The 23,924-nt window shown below is 35.7% G+C and overlaps 1 protein-coding gene across 7 annotated transcripts in view; it reads right to left on the bottom strand.

Annotated features, from left to right (window-relative positions):
* Window positions 1-23,924, bottom strand: part of Smr (nuclear receptor corepressor smrter) — a 426,844-nt gene that overhangs the window by 115,423 nt on the left and 287,497 nt on the right. The window contains exon 1 of one of the 7 annotated variants that reach the window (XM_088226006.1): window positions 19,284-19,565. The exons of the other annotated variants lie outside the window; for them this stretch is intronic. Coding sequence (XP_088082132.1) covers window positions 19,284-19,297 — 14 coding nt within the window. The 5' untranslated portion in view covers window positions 19,298-19,565. Of the gene's footprint in view, window positions 1-19,283; window positions 19,566-23,924 lie in introns of those variants that run through there. 7 annotated transcript variants of the gene reach the window in all.

Consider the following 23,924-nt stretch of genomic DNA (forward strand, 5'->3'; position numbering starts at 1 on the left):
CCACACGGTAAACTCATATCCGTGTTGTCAGCCGTAGGAAAGGTTTGGCGTAATTTTTTCCATGTAGACATTTTATGCTCTGGATTATAACCGTCAGATTTTCACTTGTAATAGAGAGGTACGCACAGTTAATCTAGATAAATTTAGTCATAAAATACATACCTTATTCTACAATTTAGAAAACGATTACCGTACATAGGTTTAGGGCAATATGCAATATTTTCTAGACTTTAAGACTGCAAGTGAGAAGGGCGTTTCAACATTTACAACTAAGGCAGAATGCCGCTGTTGGACCAGTAGACGTGGACTATAGAAAATAACAAAGTACCGAAGGGAAGAGCACCGAGTGATATGCATCCATCGCATCGTTTCAATAACGGTACCGTACCGGAGAAGGGGCAAATCTGATACTAAAATGCGCTATTACGTATTATCGAGGCGAGAATGCGACGAGAGTACGTGGATGTGGATGAATAAGCCAGTAGACCGGTCGGGCAACTTCTGCGAGCGAGGATCAGCTTCTATCGCGGTTTTCTAGAAACTAGTACCGAGTCCGGATCGAGTTATTAGCGTTACTGGTTTTCGCGAGCAACTATGCCGGACGATTTCAATGCCCCGGGTAGGAACGCGACCATTAGCGTTCCGCCGATAGGTGCCATTTCTATGAGACGGAAGGCTTTGAGGCGTAATGCGCGGCCATATTGAGAAACCTGCAGATTTAGATTCCGAGCGATTCTTTGAATAAAAAACGTTAGTATAAGAGGAAACACGTTTCTGGCTTAAAGTGCGGAGTATGCAATGGTGGAAAAAGCTGACCAATCCAGGGAGTTCGCATTAAAGTATTAATTATCAATAAAATATACTTAAATATGGACAACTGTTTGACTTTCAAATCCTACTATCGGTGTAATTAAAGTCAATAGTATATTTTATAGTTATTAAAACACGAATGCGCAACCGAAAGGTTTTCAAATGAATTCACGATGTTGTACTTAAAGTACTGTTATTTTTATTTTTTATTGAAAAAATACATTTCGAGACTATTTCCCTTTTAGTCATAATTAAGAAACGAGGTGGAGCACCCGGGTAGGAACGTCGTAACTCCTGATCGGAGTCCACAGCACTAAAACTGGACCGCGGGACCGAAACAAAGGCGATGCTTTCCTTCAAAATATTGAGTTGAAATAAATAAATAAAATTAAATTAAATCTGTACCTACTGCAAAATGTAAGGATAATTGTTTTTAAAAATTAGGTTTGCAAAGAGTTTTCTTTGAACAAATTACAACAGGGATGGAGAATACCTTAAAGAAGGGATATGGAAGTCTAGGCATTTACAGGGCTTATGACCTGTCAATGCCTGGTTTAAGTGGCCACTTTACATACTGCGTAACATTCACCATGTTTGAACATCCATATTTCTTCAACTCTTCCATTTGTTGATTTTAGTGAAGTTAAAGAGCCGAAACCTTTATTGTTGCGAATAGATTCATCTGACTGAATCATTTCACATACTAGGCAACGCCTGAAAACAATATTCCTAACTTCTTGGACCAGTTGGTTTTATTACAATATTTGAGTTTGTCCAAATGTTTGTAGACAGAAGACTGGATTTCACCCCCTCGGGAGTCATTAAGATTAACAGTCATTATCCTCATGCCTCCCGAGGGGGTGAAATCCAGTTTTCCTTTGACAAAAAGTGGCATTTTAAGCGGACAAGTTTTTCGTCTTATTTTCAGCAGTGAATTAATACAAATTTCAACATCAAATGCACCTGCAATACTCAAATGGAAATAATCTGCACAACTGGTTTGACTCCTCTATGACGAACAACACTCGTTAATAAAATTCGTTCAAACTAATATACATCGCAAGTATATTAAGTTCGTATTATAGTTAGGATACAAAGCTACGTGATGCATTTTTTCCCAAAAAAAAAAAAAATTATGAATGGGATACGAAGTCATTTAGTTTAAAAATCTTTTTTTTTCCGGGGGAGGTAGAGAAAAGTGGGAATTTCGTCACAGATTATGATTATTTATTAAATTTAGTACATCGGGGCATTGACATATTAATACACATAGACATGTCCCGAGCCCTAAAAAAATATGACTATTAATGCCCAACGCGCATTTAGTCGTTCGCCGGGCGTGCCGTCTAGAATCAAAATCAAATCGGCTGATTGTGTCGTGAAAGTGTGTAAAAACCTTTCGGATAAACATTGTAAAAGGAATTGTGTAACTTTTCATCGGTAAATATTTTATTCATGAGTGATTTTTTAAACAAAGATTAAAACAATTCATATTGAAATATAAATATTGTTTTTTGTAAACGTCAAACTACGCCTAGCGGCGCAATTGCGAAGCTCTTCTTCGTTACAGGGATGCACTGATAGAAATACATTTTTAAATAAAATAAACGTGAGTAATTATTATTTTTGCATTCCCCAAAATCCAGTGGAAGGAAATAAATAGGTCGAAATTATAAGGAATTTAAGGGAAGAATCTGACTGGGATCCACCAAAAACGTATATTGATTGTTGACGTTAAAATACAAACTTTTTTTTATGTACCAAAAATAAGTATCCTCCAATTTTTGAAAGCATATGCATGATCGTCGATGCAGCCCTGGTATAAATAAACAAACTATAGGTACGCTTTCATGCCACTACTGTTAAATATATTTTATTCTATAAGCCTGTCTATGTATTAATAGGTCGATGCATCGGGGAAACTATGTTTCTAACTCCAAAAAAAAAAAGTTCATAAATTACACAAATGTGTATTTCCACATAATTCAAGTAGATTTACAACCCATTTCATAATGAAATATACGTATTTTTTATAATTTTCTCAAAAAACGAACATCCGTTTGAATGCATTTTTTTTCTTCGGTTTAATATAGTTCGCGACATCAATCGCGCAATTACTTTTCTTTATATAAACAAACATAGCGAAGAACGTAGTAAATTAGAACATCTTCTCATTCAAGTTCACAAAGCAGGGTCGCGGGAGAAATAAGAATTCGTTTTCGTAGATTCATTTATTTTATCGGTTGATGGAAAGGACGCGAATGAGATTAAAGTTCTAATTTCAGATATACAGAACTGCGCAGATAACACAAAATGTGACATCGCGACACAACTGGAGAATTTCAAAACTAGCGAAACATCCCGCCTACGACATGCCGAGCGCATTAAAATCCGAAACGGTTCGGAATCCGGCTTGAACGGCCATAAATCAAAATGGGAGCACTTCGAGACGGAGAGTCCAAAGCGTTGGATGTTATCCAAGGGCCATTGGATGATTTATGCCGATAGCATCGCGGGCAGAACGCAGAACCGACCGCGACCGGCCGACCGAGGCCCCTCAGTCTCAAAGACCGTCAGTTTTCGGATGACGCTTCATAAATTTACTACTGAATCTGGACAAAACTACGAATTCAAAAATATATTTATGGATTTTTGCTACCATAATCTGAATGTTATAAAGGTACAGAATTACTTTTGCGTTATATCTATCACAACGATGCCGAGTAGCCCGGTAATAGTCACGAATACTACCATCACGCCATTCCCCCGTAGGGGTATGCAGAGAGGATGGACCGCCACACACGTCTATCATAACACACATTCCTATATTCTTCATTTATGCACATGGTTTTCGGTAATGCCTGCTTTTGGCATGATCCGACTTTTTGTTTATCCGATTTTGCCACGCCTTTCTCGGTCGTCCTCATTCTACGTTACCATTCGTTATCGCCATTCTTTCGTCATCCATTCATTTTCAAAACAAGACAAAACCTTCTTAGTGATTTTTTCTGATTTTGTTTAAATTATTACTGCCTCAGATTTGCACTCTCGGCTGATTTCATAATTTATAACCCGTCGAACATCAATTTCCGATACATTCGTCTACGACAGAATTTCGACCGCGTTCACTCTGCTTTCATCCTTCCTCTGCCGGTTTCCATTTCACTTCTACACGTAAGTGTATGCACAGCCGATAATAGCGTCGAAAGATATTATATACTTATTTTACGTAGCTGCCGAGTTCTTTAAAAGTTTGGCACCTTCGGGAACCGAATGAAGAAAGCATAATCAAACGTATACTTCGGTTTCACTGTTCAACCTGTCCGCCCATAAATTCCACGATGGTCCTTCGAGCCGGATTGCGGGTACACGCGAAATGTAAAATAACCGCAAAATGCGTACAAACGTTTACAGTTGAAATTTGAATTGGCCGTTAGGTCGCATTATTGCGTGCTAGGGTGACCGAGAAATGGGTCAAACTAAATCGATACAAGACATAACGCGGATAGAGGTTGATGTACATTGTACCGAGCAGTATGCGGCTATCTATCGCGCGACGTACCTTTGTCCGCCATTTGCGGAGTTCATTGCGCCTGGCCGGGCGGAGTGTGGAGTTGCGAAGAGACGGGGGGCCGAGCAGCGAGCAGCGAGCAGACGCGGAGCAGACCGACAGACCGGGATAGGATCTCTGCATTATTTATTGACATCAACAACGCGGCAGTTACGTTCTATATACGCCGGGAATCTCTTCCCGAGACCGACGTGCTGTGTACGGATTCAAGTGGCGATAGGCGATAACGCGACCTTTATATCTCGGGTAATTAGTCCATAACGACAGTTTAAAAGAAGTCATTCAATTGAAATCAATACTCTACGGAAAGAGATTTCAAAGTGCGAAAAGTGGCCACTCAAACCAGCCAACGAAAGGTCATAAGCTCTGTGAATGCCTTGACTTCCATTTCATCCTCGTCGTTTTTCTGTTTCCGCACACGGTGATGGATTGGATTCCGCACTGGATTGGTACACCAACCGCGGCGTATCTTGACCATTTTTCTTACATCAAGGTAAGAGGATTAGTCTTACGCTTCAGGCGCCAGTGTGTCAAACGTGCCGGTAATTGAACCCGAGACTAATTGACCGCTGACCACTACACGACGAGGCCGACGGCGAGACTTGCGTATTCCTCTTCTCAGAAATGTTTTCTGTCTCTGATGTAGTCAATTTAGATCTTATTAACTCCCGAGAGAGTGAAAATCCACCCTGTTCAACATTTGGACATACTCGAAACATTGTAGACTAAATAACACACCTTATTTTCAATTATTTATCAATGCGTTTATGTACATTACAAAAAATATTCAAGGCCATGGGCGGTTCGCCCATATATTGGATGGAAGCGATGCTTCCCTAAAAATTTGACCTCTAAACAATAAGCATCTATATTATTTAATAAAATAAGTTATAAGTAAACTGATCCTTTAAAAAACTACGAAAAATAGTTTGTTATTGGTTTGTTGATTTAATCGAAGCCATCTGAGAAGGGTTCGACGTTCATTATTAATATCTTTAAAAAAAATTGCGACACCCCACACACAACCTTTCGACTGCGCAGTTATACTCAAACTGGTATAAAATACACTGCGCTTTGTCTGAAGTGCTTTAGTTCCTTTAAGGCGGGCCCCCAAAAAAGAAGAAGTGCGCGGATGCACAAGAAGAGATCTTAAATAACTGTGGAACCAATTATATCAAACACTTTCAGGTTCATTTTTTATGTATTGTGGCGGTTTTATAACAAATTTAGCATGTAAATCGGTTGACACGATGGCATAATAATATTAAACTATGACATATAACTCTAAAAAATGAGTGGTATAACTGTTAACTGTCTTCTGTATGCGGATAATGCCGTGCTTCTTGCTAGCAGGAAAGAAGACCTTCAATTCTTGGTAACAAAAGTCTACAATGTATGCAAGAAAAGCGATTTGCTTATGAATGTTGATAAACCGAAAGTTATGGTTTTTGAAAGGGATGAAAATATATCTAAATGTGAGATCAGCGTGAACGGAGATATTCTGAATCAGGTAGAAGAATTTTTGTACCTGGGAAGTATGTTTACTAGGGACAGAAAGGCCGAGAAAGATATTGAAAGGAGGGTGAGTGCCGGGAACAGGGTAAGCAGTGCACTAAAATCTACTTTGGCAAACAAATGTTTATCGCAGGAGGCTAAACTAGCAGTTCACAACGGAGTTCTAGTTCCAACTCTAATGTATGGGACCGAAGTATGGAATTGGAAAAATAATGATGAAAGTAGGTTGAATGCTGTCGAAATGCGATTCCTCAGGCGAATGTGTGGTAAAACGATGTATGATAGGTGCACAAATGTCGAGATCCGTGAAGTGTGTAAGGCTGAGACATGCATTATTGACAGAATCAAGAAAGGGGTGCTGCGTTGGTTTGGACATGTAGAGCGAATGGACAGCGAAAGAACGGCTAAAAGGATCTACGATGCAAATGTTGATGGATGCAGAAAACGAGGAAGACCGAGAAAGACATGGCACGATCAAGTCCATCAAATACTTGAAGATGGACATGTCAAAAGTAGGAATAATCGGCGTGCGTGCATGAGATGTATGAATGTAGAGGAAGCGAGGTCTGTATGCCAAGATAGTGTTATGGCGTTCTATCCTCTCTGCCTACCCCTACGGGGAAACGGCGTGATGGTTTGTTGTTGTTGTTGACATATAACTCTTTTATGCTGAAATTATGGCATAAAAATGCTTTATAGTTTATTTTAAAGCACTTAATTTGATATTTAAATTTATTTCAACAGAGAGGGAAAATATTTTTGAGAAGGGAATATGGAAGTCTAGGCATTAACAGGGCTTATGACCTGTCATTGGCTGGTTTGAAACACTTAATTTGATTTTCTGTGTTAGTAGCAAGCTAACATTTTACCTATGTATGTATGAACTTAGCACCAAATGACTTCTTCCCTAATCGAGAACTTCACCGCACCTTCATGCACTTCAAAATGAGCAATGCTATTTGTAGATGAAAAAGCGGTCAAATAAAAATAGCCAGTAATTAGAGTAAAAAGAAGCTATGCTCTCTGAACCGTCTTTCAATAACATGAAAGGTGTCGATATCCGAAGGGATGCGGTTGAGTCAGACATTTTGACTTGACGCGACTAATTAAACATTGACCAAAAACGTAAAAAAAAATATTTTAAAAAACATAAGCTGCTTTTTTTGTGAAGAGCGCACATTTAGGTGACGATGAAGTTCTCGAAGATAAAAATAAATAAAGCAAACGTTAAATTCGTGACAAAAAAAACCTAAAATAGCACGACATAAAATACGTAAGGAAATTTGATGAAGATATTATTATAGATTCAACAAAAGCTCTGACTCGTGCGGGAATTCACGACTGAGAAAAAAAATTCAAGGCAACTAACTTACTAGTTACTAGACTAGCCTAAATACTAATAGTAGTACTTATTATCTACGCAAAGGATCACTGACTACAAAGTAATAAAACAGAATTTATCGCTTCCTCCGCTACAACCGGTTTTGAAGCTACGAGCTGCGGGACGCGGCGGTGGTGGAGTCGCCGTGTTGTAATTTGTATCCTCGGTGATAAGGAATTCCAAGGATACAAGTGACATTAATCTGGGCTTATAGAAAGGCGGATTAGGTGAGGTTGGCAACTCGGCTCGGGCTCCGGGGAGCTGACATGTCGGGTTTGGGATAAACCAAAAGGCAAAACATAAACCTTTGAATCGTGTAACCAGTAAGAACTAATTATTCAATTAACGATTGTCATTAACGCAATTTATGTTTCTAAAATAATAAAAGACGGTAAATGGTAAAGAGATAAATGTAAAAAATAGCATCATAAAGTAGTGCGAAATATCAGAAATCAAGTCTATAAAATACTGTCGAGTAAAAAAAATTTAGTTTACTTATTCATCATCATCATTCCCTTACCGCACCTAATGAAGCATAGGGGACTATATTGGTGCACCAATAGCATTGTATCTTGATCATTTTTGTTACGCGAAGGTAAGATGACCAGTCTTACGCTTCAGGTACCAGTCCAGGGACTATGAAATACATATGTCGTTTGTTTTAGGCGACATTAATTTTAAGTGGCGCGTCTTGGCGCCGGTCATTTTCTTTACAACAAACTAATTGTTCTCCTACATAAAAGGTCAGGTTAAAGAGACAGTCAAACAGTTGGTTGGATCAGTGGAGTGTTGATAGCGCCGTTCCCCCGCGGGAGTAGGCGGAGAGGACAGAACGCCGTATTACTCTGTCTGTGCATACGGACCTCGCTTCCTCTACTTTCATACGCCTTATCTTCGCAGTCGACATCTACGCCCTGTTTGTTACTGTTGTACTTCTAAATTTGAGAGAAAAATAAAGGAAATTTTAAGCGAGTGTTTTTTCTACTTTTCGACATCTACAAGCGCCGATTTCCAGAACCAAAAAGACGATATAATTTCTATATCTTCTACATACATACTTGGGTGACGGATTTCTCTGGATTATGTCTGGATACTCTATATTTTGACTCTAGTTACGTTTTTAGTTTTGCTCGGGTTCCACGGTGCGGGTGCTCGTATAATGCGAGGATTATCTCCCGATCCTTCATCAGTACGAGCTCCGTATCCATTATCTCCGAGACAAACACCGGTATTCTTTGTTTTGGCAGTGCGAGAGGAGGCAGCGGATCAGAGCTCCCGTCTCCCGTCTCCCGTCGCCGTAATGTATACAGACAGGAGGAACAGATTAGTAATGAATGAAGCCGAACAGCTCTACACGGCTCATGCCCATAATGCCAACACGAGGGATCGGAACGGATTCTCCACAAAGGAAACATCAATCCGGAATACGGACAATGGAATAACGAATAATCCATAATCAATACTTAAAGCGCTAGATAACGTTGGAAATTTCCATTTTCAATACATATGATATTTTGAAATCGCATAAATGACTAACGCCTAACGTTTCTAACGAAACTGTTTTACAACGTTTACTTGAAAAACATAACATTTAAGTTTTATGTTAATAAATCATTCGCCAGGGCTGGTATTCTTTTTTATCTTGTATATTTACATACAAAATACACGAGAAAAACTATTTTCTCGTGTCGAGAGAGTGGTTCAGAATAGCACCCCTGGTTGGTTCAAGTAGGGTCGTAGTCATGTGGTAGTGTACCGCGCTAATGTGTCTGAAGCTAAAGGTTCAATGCAGTTATTACTACTCAAAATATTAATACAGATTTTACAAGATTGCGAAAAACGCCAATATTTGTTTAAACTTGGTCTCTCGGTCTAATCTGCCAAAATGATATGAAGAGACTAAACAACACTGAAAGGATCAGATGTTGAGTTTGTCTAACATTAGTGCATTTTGCATTGGCTGGACACGTGCGACGTCGCCGCATCGGTCGGGGCTCGCTCGCCCGAACGTCGCGGCGTCGCGTCGGCCGGGGTGGCAAGTTGACACTTGACAGCTGACGGTTGACAGTTTACAGCTGACGCGATGTCGGGTGACACTAACCGTAAACAGGATGGCCGAATTTTTGTGACGATAGTAGTAGTTCGTTTTTAATATTTTTTTCGTACATTTTCAAAAAACTTAGCAGTATAATTGACATAAAAGCGCATAAAAAGACATTTTTTGTGTACAATTTCCCGTGAGACTTAAGTTCCTTATTAGAGGTGAATTATAGCTCAGAATACCAAGGCTCGAGAAAAATATTTTTTGCTTTCTCGCCGGGAATCGAACCCGGAGCTTTCCGTGCGTGAGTCGAGGGTCTTACCTTTACAGCAGAGAAACCGCCAAATTAAAATTATCCCGTCGACAATGTTGCCAGTCGCCATTGATAACAAATAAATGCAACGAGATGAAGAATTTTTTACAGTTTATTCAAAACAGACACGCACGGCTCGTGTGAGAGTGTGCGCGCATTATAATATTTATATTGTCCTACGAGATACATAGAAAACGCGGATGTGTTAGTCAGTCGATACTCGTCGTACAATTTACGAGCGCACAGTGTAAATGTAACGCCTTTTGAATTCGAAATTGGGAGTGTGTCTGTGCGGCCGCGTCATCGCTCGCGGCGCGCGACGTTGCCGGGTCGGGGGCCCTTCGCCCGAAGCGACGGCCTTCGTGAGGCCGAGCGGCAACGTCGCGACCGATCGTCGTGATGATCGGCCGCTTCCCTCGGATCGAATGCAGGTGAGAGTCCGCGTTGCGAGAACCCAAAATGTTAAAAATATCAATTAAGAAATATTTGCATCTCTTTTTTACATAAAATTGCAGCGTATTGTTATTCGCTATCTCATTTTGTATAAAATTTATTGAGAGCAACGCAATATTTGCACCATCTTAAATGACGCTAGGAGTAGAGGAATTCTTGATTTTGTTGCGTAGCAATGTTTCCGAAAAATGAATTTTATGTTTAAAAGAGAATTGACAGAAATAATAATAATTCATTCGAACAGCGTGTCGGATGCAGTTATTATTTTAAGTGCCACGTCCTCTATTTTCTATATTCCATCACCAGACGATGGATACTCCGACACCGACACCGACACCGACGAGCGTCCGGCGTATTGTTTCTGATAAATGTAATTCTTGAACAACACAATAGCGCGAAGCGACAACGCTGAAAAACAGAATGAATCCGAGAACCGCAACCGACATAAACCAGAAAAAGACACAGATAAAAGATAGTACGGTTTCCTCTGGTAATGGAATCAGCATCGTGAGTTAATTACGTACGTAGTCACAATAGCAATAGTAGCTGATAAAAACGGCAATGGCGTGACACACATTCTCAGGATGACAAAGAAATATATTTATGGATTATTTACTATATGATAAGCGGGCGTAAGTATAGCCTGTGAGCTCGCCAATACATGACAGATGACATTAACATAACCATAGAAAAACATAGCAGTTGAGCTCTCAGAAGTAAAGCAACGTGAATGCAGCAATGCTTGAACTACATGTCATTAAATAAGTAAATAAATAATATTATTTGGCCATACGGAACTTTAAAGCACACCTTAGTTTAATTACTAATAGTATTTTATCGGTTAGGTAGGTGTATTTAAAAAAAATGTTGCGTATCTGAAAAAAGCACAAATAATTATGTTTTTGTAAATGATGTCAGTAGCGACACTCAGAGAGTGGCTTTGTGACGTTTTGACATTTTTTATAAGAAATTCATGGCGTAGCCGAAATACTGTTATAAAAACGAGGATGTTTTTGTTGATTGACGTTAGCAGGCGCTACCCAGGGGCGACTTTGTGACGTGAGAAATTATTTAAAAAAAGAGATTCATGGCGTAGCCGAAATATTGTAATTAAAACGAGGATGTTTTTGTTGATTGACGTTAGCAGGCGCTACCCAGGGGCTACTTTGTGACGTGAGAAATTATTTAAAAAAAGAGATTTATGGCGTAGCCGAAATATTGTAATTAAAACGAGGATGTTTTTGTTGATTGACGTTAGCAGGCGCTACCCAGGGGCGACTTCATGACGTGATGAAATTATTAATTTAAATATTTTTTTTCATTTTACATAGCGTAGCCGAGATAAGAAATTGCGTGGTGTTTCGAAATTTAACCGTGTAGGTAGCCACCTAGTTACAATATTATTTTTGTATTTGTATAACTCCTGTTTTATAATGTTTATGTATTTGTCGCTATAAGAATTAAACTAAAGATAGTTTTTACTTTTAATCGCTATCCGTTTTTTAAATTATGTTTGTAACACTAAGTAATATTTATTTTTCAAGTATTCAAAGTTATTTTTGCATTTTAATTAATATTGTTAATATAAAGCGTATTTTTATTTATTCGAATTTACTAGACTGTTTTTATTACAAAAAATAAAAATGCATATATCTCTATGTATTTTTCTGTTATAAACAATCTATTAAAATAATACACATCAAATTTCCATTGTCTGTTGATTTTATTTGCAATATTCTTTTTTTCGATGGTTAAAACTCTAGGAAATTCAAAGACAATAAAATTTTTACTGTCATATATTGGCGAGCTCACACGCTATACATAGCCCGATAAGCGAAATAAATGCACGATAATCCTTATACTTGAAATGAAATCGCCTTTTCAAACGTGAAGAAACAGCGGAACTAATTCTTAAAATACTCGGCTAAAAAAATCATCTGGAAACCATGCCGTAACATCGTGTTACATTAACGCTTTGCTCTCTGACGATACAAATTTGTCCAGCTGTGAAATAACTCATATATCTTCCTATATGGGAATAAATTTGATTAAACTAATCACTGTCGATATATATTTCGACATTTTGGAGTAGTTTCGGCTATTTTGAAGTAATTGGTTCGAAAAAATGACTCCCGGGGATTAGTTACGCGTTTAGCGGAGCTGTCACCCGTTTAGTTGCGTAAAATTACTACTCATTTACAAACCTTAATATTAATAAACTTAATTATAATTTTAAAAATTCCCCTCTCCTTCTGTATTCATAATAAATTAATTTGAAATCTGTAATTGGACTTTATTTTTAAATTTGTTTTCTTGTACCTTGATTTTGTTAAAAAGCTATAATTTCCATAATAAATAAAGAAATATTGTAAATATGATTTTGAGTCACTATTTTTTTCAAATATTTTTGTGGTTTGATTATAATGCGGGTTTTTCGTTTATTTTTGTAAATATATCATATCGGAAAAAGAATAACTTTTTATACTTCCCAACATGATATTTGAATTTAATATTCTCTGTCTGCGAGCCAATACAATTGTTCTTTCCAAATATTTCTTAAATAATCATATGCAACTCAAATTCACTGTTGAGAATACGGTGTTTTTGTAAAAACACAATCACGTCAATTTACATGAAAACAACAAATTAATGTCCCTTAATTAGCAGTTCTGCCACTATATTATAGGCCACTATTACTCAATGTTTGACAGTTCAAAAGGTGTTTTGGTTAGTGTTATCCGAATATTTTTACAAATCCAAATATAGAGAGTTCAAGTACTATACAATATCTGAAAATAATTGTATTTTTATTTCAACTATTTATACTAATTTCTTTACAGTTTGCACTAAAAACAGTCGAGGTATTCAGTTTAAACACTTACCTAAAAAACATATCGTTTTTGACATTTGAGATTTTTAAAACGAGCTCTTTGATTATTATAATGAAATTAGGTAAAAATACCAGTCTCAGGTTTGCATTTACACAGGTGGAGAGGGTGGGAGTGAGGGTCCCTGGCATGCACAAGAACAATACGAATACAGAAACAACACACCGACACGATAACACGAGTACCTGCATACTACACGCTGATGGCTAGGAAACCCTCGCGCGAGACCAGATGACATAATAACACAGAATCTCAGCCGCTGGGAAACCTTTCGAGGTAGTAAAAAAAATATAGAGAACGGCGAACACCTGCCTCCAACCCTTTGGAACCCACGATGTAATTGAGTAATTACAGGTCATTAAGATAAAAAACGGCAGGGACTCGTAACATAATTTAAAATAATGTTGAGAGGAAAAACGCGAGGTTGTATAATCCACGGTAGTGGACGTTACAGTGCTATTTTAATTCAATGCAATTTTTTTATATTTTTTTGTGCACTTTTATAATGGTGTGTTGAACGTATCTAGTTACCTTTTTCGCACATTCGTCGTTGCTCTACGATCACCATGCCATAGCGAAAGAATCCTTCGAATTCAAACAAAAATGACTAAGCAAATAAACTGTTCGGTGCACATTTCAAAATGTTAGCTTCTACGTGCTTTAAGCAATTGTACAGACTTTATTTTCCATAAAAAAGTACCTCGCTAAGACATCCTAACCCAAGCAGTGGAAGCGATTCTAGTACTGTTGTCGGTTATCAGATCGAACAGTTAAAACATAAAAACCTTTAAAAATAATGGTCTGTATGGCCGGCAACTAAATAACGATTATTCAGCTTTTAAATTTTAAATGTAGACCTTAGGTTAACAACCAGAAACTAAATGTGCGCTTATTTCACCTTCAAAAATGTTTCATTTCGTGAGATAAAAAATGTCAAAACCTGACGCTAATTTAGATAAATTGCCTCGGTATTCCAGAGGGTTCGGCTGACTCGCACCTCGTACCTCGTACTGTCCTTCAGACAGACACAGACACAGACACTACCCGGTGGACGGTGCCGGTGTGGGGAGATGAAAAAACGTGCGTTTTTTTCTGAAACGACCAACCTCCGGATTAATAATGCGATAAATTTTCAAGACCGGATGAAACGAGATGTAAAAAAAGGTGTTAGATCACCCATGCTGATTTACAGTTTCATACAATATACTGTGTTTATTTCTCGATACAAAAAATAACAATTCGGGGCCCATTCAGTATCGTCCAAATTGACACGACACGGTTAAACTAGGGTGGATCTGGTGGATTGATATGAATTCTTTTTTTCTTTTTTTTTTTCAACGTAGTTACTCTCAAAAAAAAAATTTGCAAAGGGGAATCGAGTGGATATTTGTCGGACCCACGGTGTTCTGATAATTATTATATTATGGATAACTTATGTAGCGCCATTTTCGTAATATAATACCTCAGGGGCGCTTTACAAAGTGATTATATAAATAAATGAATTTTATTTCACCTTTTTAAATTTGTAATTAAAGAAAAACCTTGTACTTTGTCATCATATGCTGAGGATTTTTAAAATATTTTTTATTAATAAATTTCATAAAAGGTACACGTCTTCTTTTTCATCTACTTTTACAAATCTAGTAAATGTTATCACTGTAACTCTCCAAAAAAAAGAGACTCTTGTGCTTGGAGAGTCACTTACACTGTTGTAGTTGTTTTATATGAGTTTATATAATTGTAAATACGAGTAAATGAGGAAAAAAAAACATAGGATATATAAAGAAAAATCAGAAAACAATAATACATTCATACTAATTAAAATTTAATGTAGTTTTTACACGTGTTCAAAATATTAAAATTAAATTAATCAATTTGTTAATTTATTACAATGATTTAGAGAACAAGTGACCATATCAATAAAAATTATAATTATAATACCTTAATATGACCGACAATGGATGTATACTTAGTCCACACCCACTTCGGAATTCCATCTGCACTTCTGCCGGTATTGTTCCACGAGGCACAACGCGCTATGTGCCGTTAATTGGGTGCGCCCAGTAACACGGTAAATAGTCAGTCAGCATTGAGTTATTTTGGTTTTCGGCAGTTAAAATAACGTACACCTACCGGTCCAACAAATAATCAAAATATAAACTACGAACATACTACTTTCCCTTTTCGCACCCGACGTACGTAGGGCACTGCATCGGGACACCTACATGAATGCAAGATGATCGATCTTACGCTTCGGGTGCCAGTCCACAAACTATGAAACATTCTAGTGTAGAAACACTTTCTTAATTCAAATGTTTCATAATAAAATAAATAAAACAATTTTGTTTTTAATCACTTCTTTTTACTCCCGTCTAGTTTTGAGCGTATCCAACTCAAATTGCGCTTCCTATTCCTTTTAAGACGAAGAGACTTGATTTATTAGTTCCATATTTCTATTCCATTCTAAATAATATGGTTGATTCGCCGTATCTTTTACGAAATATTGGTTTCCGTTGTCCTCTTCGCTATACCAGATTAAATTCCCTTTTTTATATACAAACTTGTAAAAACAATTATACCTCGAATTTATTCATTAGAAGTACCTGTAGAAATTATAATGGACTCGGTATTGATGTAGACATTTTTAACTGCACTTTGCATTTATACAGAAAATTTCTTCATGGGGTCGATTATTTGGGAATGTGCATCTTGAGTGGTTTATGCTATGCATATGTGCCGCATGTAATGTATGTGTTTGTGTATGTTTTATATGTGCGTTCATTCATGTGTGTGTGCGTGGATGGCTCGGAGTGTGCATTCGGTATTTTTATTTATTACCAACGATAACCTCTATGGAAAACGCAAATGTTAACAATTATTCTTTTCTCACTTGAATTTTATATTTATATTTTTTTGTCACATTTAATGTTTATATCTTTTGCATAATTTATGAAAACTTAATTGGTCTTTTTATGTTAAAAAAATTGTTGTTTTTAATACTTACTATGTATGACTGCATGTTTTCTGAATAATAAAAAAAAATTATGAAGCACAATATTGATAGAATAAAATATGATTGGATTCATTAGTTAATTATACCTTAGCAAAGAAGCTTGTGTAGCTTTGACACCAGTCGGTAAAAAAAAAAAAGTGGTTAAAAACAAAGACATTTTATTATAATGAATAACCACAAAGTTAGTGCTTCAAATGTGAAATTTATAAATATTTCATGTCGGGAATCGAACCCGAGACCTCCCGCGTGGTAGGCAAACGCGTCGAGCATTGGACCACGAGGTTGACAACTTACCAATACCGATACTACCTAGTGCGCGCTATGATTCACGGATCGTGACAGTTGTAATAATGATTGACCTCTGACCTCACAAATAACAATGTGTAAGTAAATGATTCACCCTGTTAAATGATTCGAGCGTACAATGCAATCGTTGATACTCGCGTTTATAAATATGATTTCACTAAATATTTCAATGTGGCCGTTATATAATAGTACGTGGTAAGTTGGCGGTCATAAAGTAGTTGTCTGTAAAATGTAATCGAAATTTATGTATGACAATAAACAAAGGCAATCTAAAAGTGTAGCAATTAGAAAATATTGCTTAAATCTTGAAAAAATATTTAAGAGTGTGTAAATGTATAAAATAATTTAAAGTATCTCTCCGTCCGTATCCAGTAATTTCAAACATGTTAAAAAAAAAACATTGTACTTACCCATGTTTTATGTTAGTTTACAGATAATATTGAAGATAACTGATAACTTCACATTGTAATACGGTCCCAGGGCCCCGATTACAATGGGAAGTTAATATTTATCTTCAATTTTATGTACAAAGTAAAATTAAGTTTCTGTGTGAAAAGCAGAATATGCATACAATTTTTTCTTCTAGACATGTTCAATTATAGGGAACCGACGAAGATACTTTAAATGTTCACGCAAATATACTCATTTTCGTACGCAAATATCGGTTTTTCTTTATAGACAGTCGAAGGTAACTATGTTGACTTTCCGTTGTAATCGGGGCCCAGGGGTGCTATTATGGATGTATCGCGGGGGAAGATAAAAATATATTTGGGTATTTTTATTTCTGCATGCAGACACACTACGCTTCATACATGGCCACACTGATAATTACACGCCAAATGATGTATAAAACTGTTTAAAAAACGGTAAAAAATACAGTTTGGTCAATTAAACCAAATAAAGTGCTTTGGGTAATGCTTAAGGTCGCGATAATGTTCTAAATAAAAATCATCAAGTTTGGTTTCACATGAAGTGTTGTCGCACGTAAAAAATGTTCCCTAAATTCTGTTATTCTTTACCCCGCGATAAGATTCATACTTGCACCCCGGGGCTGATATTCTGAAGAAATTGCTCTGTTAGCGTGTATTTAGTAAGTAAATACGCGTTAAAAATGCGTTTTCTACGGGCGCTTTTGCGTTCAGAATGCCACCCCAGGGGTGATACTGATCTTAATACCCATCCACAATTCCTCTTTCTTCTCTAACTCATATAGTGTCCATGCGGCTCGACTGTGGAATCATCTCCCATCCACCATCAAAGATGTTACAACATTACCTCTCTTTAAATCACGTCTGAAGAAACATCTCCTTTCTCTTCCTTAATCTCTCCTCCTTTCCTTTTTCCTCTTTCCTCTTTTTTCCTTTTTCCCATTGAGTAATAGTTTTGATTTAAGGTAATTTTTCCCATTGAGTAATAGTTTTGATTTAAGGTAATTTATAAACAAATACGTTTATTTATATTTTTATATATCTTAAGCTTTTTAATCTTTTCTTTCTATTGAACATGTTCTGTAACTTGAATTATAAAAATAAAACTTTTATTTTATTGGTTGGTTGGAAGAAATTGCCATTTGGCAATAAGCCCGCCAATGTACAAATAACATTATGTACAAAAAGTTAAATAATTAAAAAAATATTCCAAACGATTTTGCGGCTGAAGGAAAGGCTTTTATCTCGCGTAGTTTGTATGTAAAAGTGTTTTCTACGGCCACGAGAGCGGTTCAGAATAGCACCGCAGGTATTAAATAAATCACAGTGCAGTGGTTTTTCTTCGTTAAATACGAGTATGTATTGTTTTCATTTTCCAAATAAATATAAGAAAACTGTAGGAAATTGACAATGAAAAGTTGAAATAATTTAAACAAATAATAAATGATAACTCCGATATCTGAGAGTAAAATGTATGCCATATTTGTTTTCAACTATGATAATGCTAATCGTATCTCGTTGCTAGCGAAGGATAAGGATATGTAATATGTAATATGTATCAACATTAACTATCAACACTCGCGTTTGGATTGATACGATAAAGAGTTAATTGATCTTTAAACAACGCGTTGATAATGAATTATAGTATGACTAAATATTGATAAAAAACATTACTGTAAAGCAAAATAAATTTTTGGAAAACTGTAACTTTTAACGATGAAAATCTAGATACTATATTTGTTAACATTATCGATGTGTATAAATCTAGTGAAAGTCAATTATTGTTATCATATTATCGATATTTTTTGTTTGTTTTTTTTTTGTTTTATGGGCCTTGAATAAATTTAAATATGAACAACTCCCTAGGGAGGAAATCCAGCCAGTCTGCAAGCATTTGGACATAATCAAACATTGTTAAAAAAAAAGAAATTTAAATTTGAAATTACACAGAAATTATTTTTTAACTGGATTATTTAAAAAATGTATTTTTATCTCAACAAACACTAAAATACTACTCGGTTTATTACCTCCGCGTGCAATAGAGATTTATGTAGACACAGTTTTAATAATTAAAATTATATTCATTTATAAATTATACCTTTATAAAGGACCGCGAAGTAACTCTGAAATTACTCGGTTATTAAGTAAATAATAAGTGAAATGAAAAATAACAATTTAATTTTTCACCACTTGTTTAAAATTATACTGTTAATTTCCTACCGTCCGGTCTCGAAACTACACAAGCTTCCTTGTCAAGGAATTTTACTAGTACATTACACCATGATAGGGAAGCTTGTATAGCTTGAACCCGTTTGGCAGAAAATAAGTGGTTAAAAACAAAGTTGTTTTATTTTATTTATAATGAATAACCAAACATAATAAAATAATCCGTGAAAGATTTAATTTAATATTAAATAACGTTTGAAAAGCGAGAGCAGTCAATAAACTATTTTAGTAGGCAAAGAAAAATATTTTTGCGAAAAATCGTCCTCGTACAAAATCCTCGTAAATTGGTCGATTCCTGAAAATGAAATGCAAAATTCATAGCAAAAATAGTTTCATACCAAAATCGCAACATTGATATAATCCAATTGGTTCTTCGTCAGCATCGTCGGGTCACTCGGTTAGACGCATCACTTTGAGTGGATATTTTATCAACTTCACATTTATTTATTGCCACTTCAATAAACACACATCACACTTATTTCCTCGCTGAACACTTGCGCACGTACGATTTTTCATTTGAACGTCACTTTGTCACGATAAATATTTATTTACTAAAAGTTATTGCTTATCATATATTATTTTATTATTAGGTACTTATTATCACAGAGAGATCACTAAACCTATAAATCGATAAAGACCGCGTTAAATCAGAACAAACATTTTATCATCCGACAATTTTTTTATCATCCGACACATCGAGTATTTTCAAAACATATTATGACCCGTATTCATAAATCCAAATCGCCAATTTTTCGCGCATATCGCGTCATCATTTTGTTTTTATAGTAAAAAATACTCGATTCTAATATACACTGGAACCTCTTTATACACGGGTGATACGATCCACATAAGTACCGTGTAAAAAATATATGAATTTTTGAACTGTTTATTGTGTTTTAATTTTTTTCTTAATTAGGTATAACATAACATCAAAATACTTAAAATAAAAATCGTCACAAAGATAATTTTTATTATCTCTATCATAATTTATTATATTATACCTACGCCAAGAGAAAGAGTGATGCAGGGCATGTAGGAAATGATGTTTTTTTTTTGGTGTGGGTTTTTTGGTGTATTATTCGTAATTTCCTTCCATACCCTTTCTTTCCTACCTGCTGACAAGCCTCTATGATAGAATTTTAGCGGGTTGTTACTTAGATTTTTTTAAAAGTATACGAGGAACTTCAGTCCTACGGGAAACTGGATACAAAAAAGTTTTCTTGCGTGGGGTAAAAATTAGAGCATTCAATTGTAAGACAAAAATTCTTCAAAACGTACAAAAAAAAAATTACATACTTTAACAAAAACTAACTACTTCGAACGACGTCACTCGTTTATATTAATAAACCAATAATAAGAGAGTCGTGAAAGATTTCCGGTTTACGTTATGTCAAAACGATCCAATCGGAGGAACTGACCGAGGAGAAGCGGAAGAGAACTTGAGACGTCACACGCGGAGTAATTTCAGAAAAACAAAACTTCATAGCGCTGATAAAACTTTCCCTTTTTATATATTTTTTTTAGCTTAGTTTAGTAGTCTATTAGCAAATGAAAAAACACTGAAGTTCCTCATTATATTCATATAACGCGGTGTTAAATTAATCTTCAAAAATTATTCAAATATAATTTTTGGAACGTGTTATTTCTAAACAGCGTAAACTGAGGTTCCTGTATAATTTTGTCCGCCTCGCAGAGCGTTCGCCTACCATACAAAAAAGCTATAGGGTTCAATTCCCGGCATGAATGACATAAACTATTTATTTAAAAATGTGTTTTTACACTGCAATGTTGTATAGTCCCTACATAGGTACCTGAAGCGTTAGAATGTATCTTACCTTCTAAAAATAATGTTTTAGACATGCTGTCATTGATACCTATACTAATTCCGTGCCTTATACACCGTTATAATGAAGATTAGAATGTAAAATAGATTAAATACTATTCTGTAAAAGTTAAAAAATTAAACGGATGGTCATGTCAGGTACTTTTTTATTAAATTTTAGCTTTGTCGTGCCATACTAATTCTATTTTTAATGAATCATCGTGAAAAAAATGTTTTTTTTTCTGCTTTGTTTTGATAATACATTCGCAGTGCAGTGTGATCAAACTTGCGACAGATTGAGATCAAAATACACCTATTATTAATCCTTCGTACGCGCATGTATAATCAACTTTGAAAAAACATCTGTGTTCGCTATTTATGTTTGCAAATGAGGTTGGCAGTTAGCACACAAATGGTCATCGCGTCAATTTTGAAATCTGTTTTTGTTTAACAACGAAATGTGTTTTTCTGTGAATTATTTAACGTTCTTCGGTAAATTGATGATGAAATAATGACATCGATTGTCGACTTTCGTACTTTTACCAGTAAACCCCCCCTTATAAACTCATCAACATTCAATGCGACTAAAAAGTTGACTTTGGAACTTTTGACAGTACTTATCGACAGTAATTCTAAATACACGGTAAACTGGGCATGGAATTAACACACTTTAATGTGCCAAGGTACAATCTTTTTTAAATCTGTTTTCTACCTATTTTACATCTAATAATTTTTAAAAAGTAATTAATCGTAATCGGCGATTAAAAGTTGTATCACAATTTTTCTTAAGCTGATAATGCGCTTAAGAGATAGTGTCAATTTAAAACTATCGAAAATTTTATTCAAATTATTTATATCACGGGAAGACAAGGCGGTTAAAAACAACGACGTTTTATTTTTATTCCAATTATAACGCATAATTACAGTTAGTTCTTCAAATATACATCGAATACGAGACTCGATAATATCTCTCTTATTATTTTAAAATAATCAAAGTCGTGATTTTCTATTTATAAAGGCCCGAAATCATATTATTATTTTTTATAAATTATGGAAAATGGATTGTTGAACAGTACTCGTATATTTACAACTAAGTGATTCGTCTATTTCCAAAGCCCGCTGTATATGTTGTATAAGAATACATTTAAAAAATCTTTTTAGTCCATAATATAAAATTTGATAAATACAAAAATAAAACAAAGGATTATATAGTTAAATGGCGGACTTGTTGCCGCGAGCAATTTCTTACAACTTGACCAAAAAAAAAACAATAACATAAATAATAATAAAATATATATAAAAAAAACAGATAAAAAAATTAAGAAAACACAAACAGTTAAAACATTATATTATGGTGTATATTGCTTACATTAATTCAATTTTATATACACACTGTAGGTATGTATATGTTGAATTTTTCGTTTTTAGATACCCGTATTTAAAAAAAATATCTCCTTTGCTTAAGTAGCACGACGTAACGAGCGATGCTGGCGCAATAGGCTGGATGCTGGGAAAATTGTAAAAATAAGAGAAAGAAATCATAAAACAATATATTTTTATTTATAAAAACGGGTTGGCAAGTCAACTGCGACCGGTTCGCTAATGCAGCGCCGCGGGCGCTCTCGGCTGGAAGAATGGGTGGATGGCGTATAAAAAAGAAGCAGTAGTCAATTGCAGTTAATTGCGTCATTTTTATAAGTTTTCAGAGCGCGGCCGCGTGGTTGAGTCGTCAAGCGGACGATGGGAGACCCAACCTGTCCGCAGCCATCGACACTGTCACGCACGCAGATGTCGCGGGCGCGATTATCGAATTAATTATTAGCAATGCTGACTGCATGATACGGCCAGAATAGAGCATGTGCGATACTGCCTACATACGAACGGCGATAGTAACGATAATGCGGATTTATCCAGCTAAGCACACCGAGGGGAGAAGAGACGGGAGAAGGTAGACTGACCGGGGACGAGGAGCTGCAGCAGTAGTCGATGTTTCCATTTCCACACTGAGTGGACAGGTGTCCGCGTGCAGTGCAGACGCGATCGGTTTATCCATTCCACCCGCTCAATATTCATGCGGCGTCTTCGTCATCGCTACTGTTTTTATTACTCACATCAATACCAAACTACGTATTTTAAAGAACCGGCTTGTCCAGAATAATTTGTTGATTTATTTGAGAGAAACTTATTTATTTTTAATATTCGGCAGTAAGACCCGAAACAACTAAAATATTCGTAAAGCGGATTACATACAACTGTTCATTCTCAAGTTGCAGTTCACAACACGATTACCATTTGATGGTTTGAATTCATTGTTGATTTTTCTAAAATACTCTAAATAATCACATCAGATATCTCATGACAAGAAAAAAAAAGAATTCTAAAATAATGTTTAATAGTTATATAATGAATATTGACAGATACAAACTAATCAGGTTGGATTTCCTAATCGCGTTCTCTATTCCAGAAAAGATGGAAATAAGTAACGAGACATTTTCAGGAGAAGTGTACAAGTTTGGATTTTGGCTGAGGAAAGAACTATTGCGAGAGACTAATGCGAGATATTGCATAGATTTGTATATAGTAACTATTAAGGGTGTTGTCCAAATGTTTATGAAATATATGTTTAATTTTTAGTTTTGCTGTTCAATAATGTGCATGCTTCTACTTTGCCTTATGTTGTATCCCAACTCCCAACTCAACACAGTGGTCCTGGCCTCATAGACTGAGGGATACGTAATAATTATTTTGCAATTTACACACATGTATTTTTATAAATAAATAAATAAGTCTTTTGAAAGAGAGTACCTAGTACCTACATTCCGTTCAGTGCAGTGCCGAAATACGGCGTTAATTGGCAAAAAATAATTAAAGTGCATACTTGCAATACAAAATAAGTGTTTGACATTTAAAATTGCAAGAAAATATTCCTACAAAATACCAGTGCTAAAGCTACATATATTATATATACACAGAGTGTTCTTTAAACCCTGTCACATCCGAAACCACGATGTTCAGTATGAGCAAGAAGACATATTGGCAGATTAAAAAAAAAAATTCGAACGAATAAAATTTACAAAAATAAAATATTAAAAAAACAAATGGTTGCTTACTTCTGCAAGGGAGAAGCGAAGATAGGGGAGGGAGGAGTCTAACACAC

The sequence above is a fragment of the Micrasema longulum genome, unplaced genomic scaffold, assembly GCF_059751315.1.
Source record: "Micrasema longulum isolate JH-2025_06_02 unplaced genomic scaffold, ASM5975131v1 h1tg000403l, whole genome shotgun sequence".
Classification (NCBI taxonomy): domain Eukaryota; kingdom Metazoa; phylum Arthropoda; class Insecta; order Trichoptera; family Brachycentridae; genus Micrasema; species Micrasema longulum.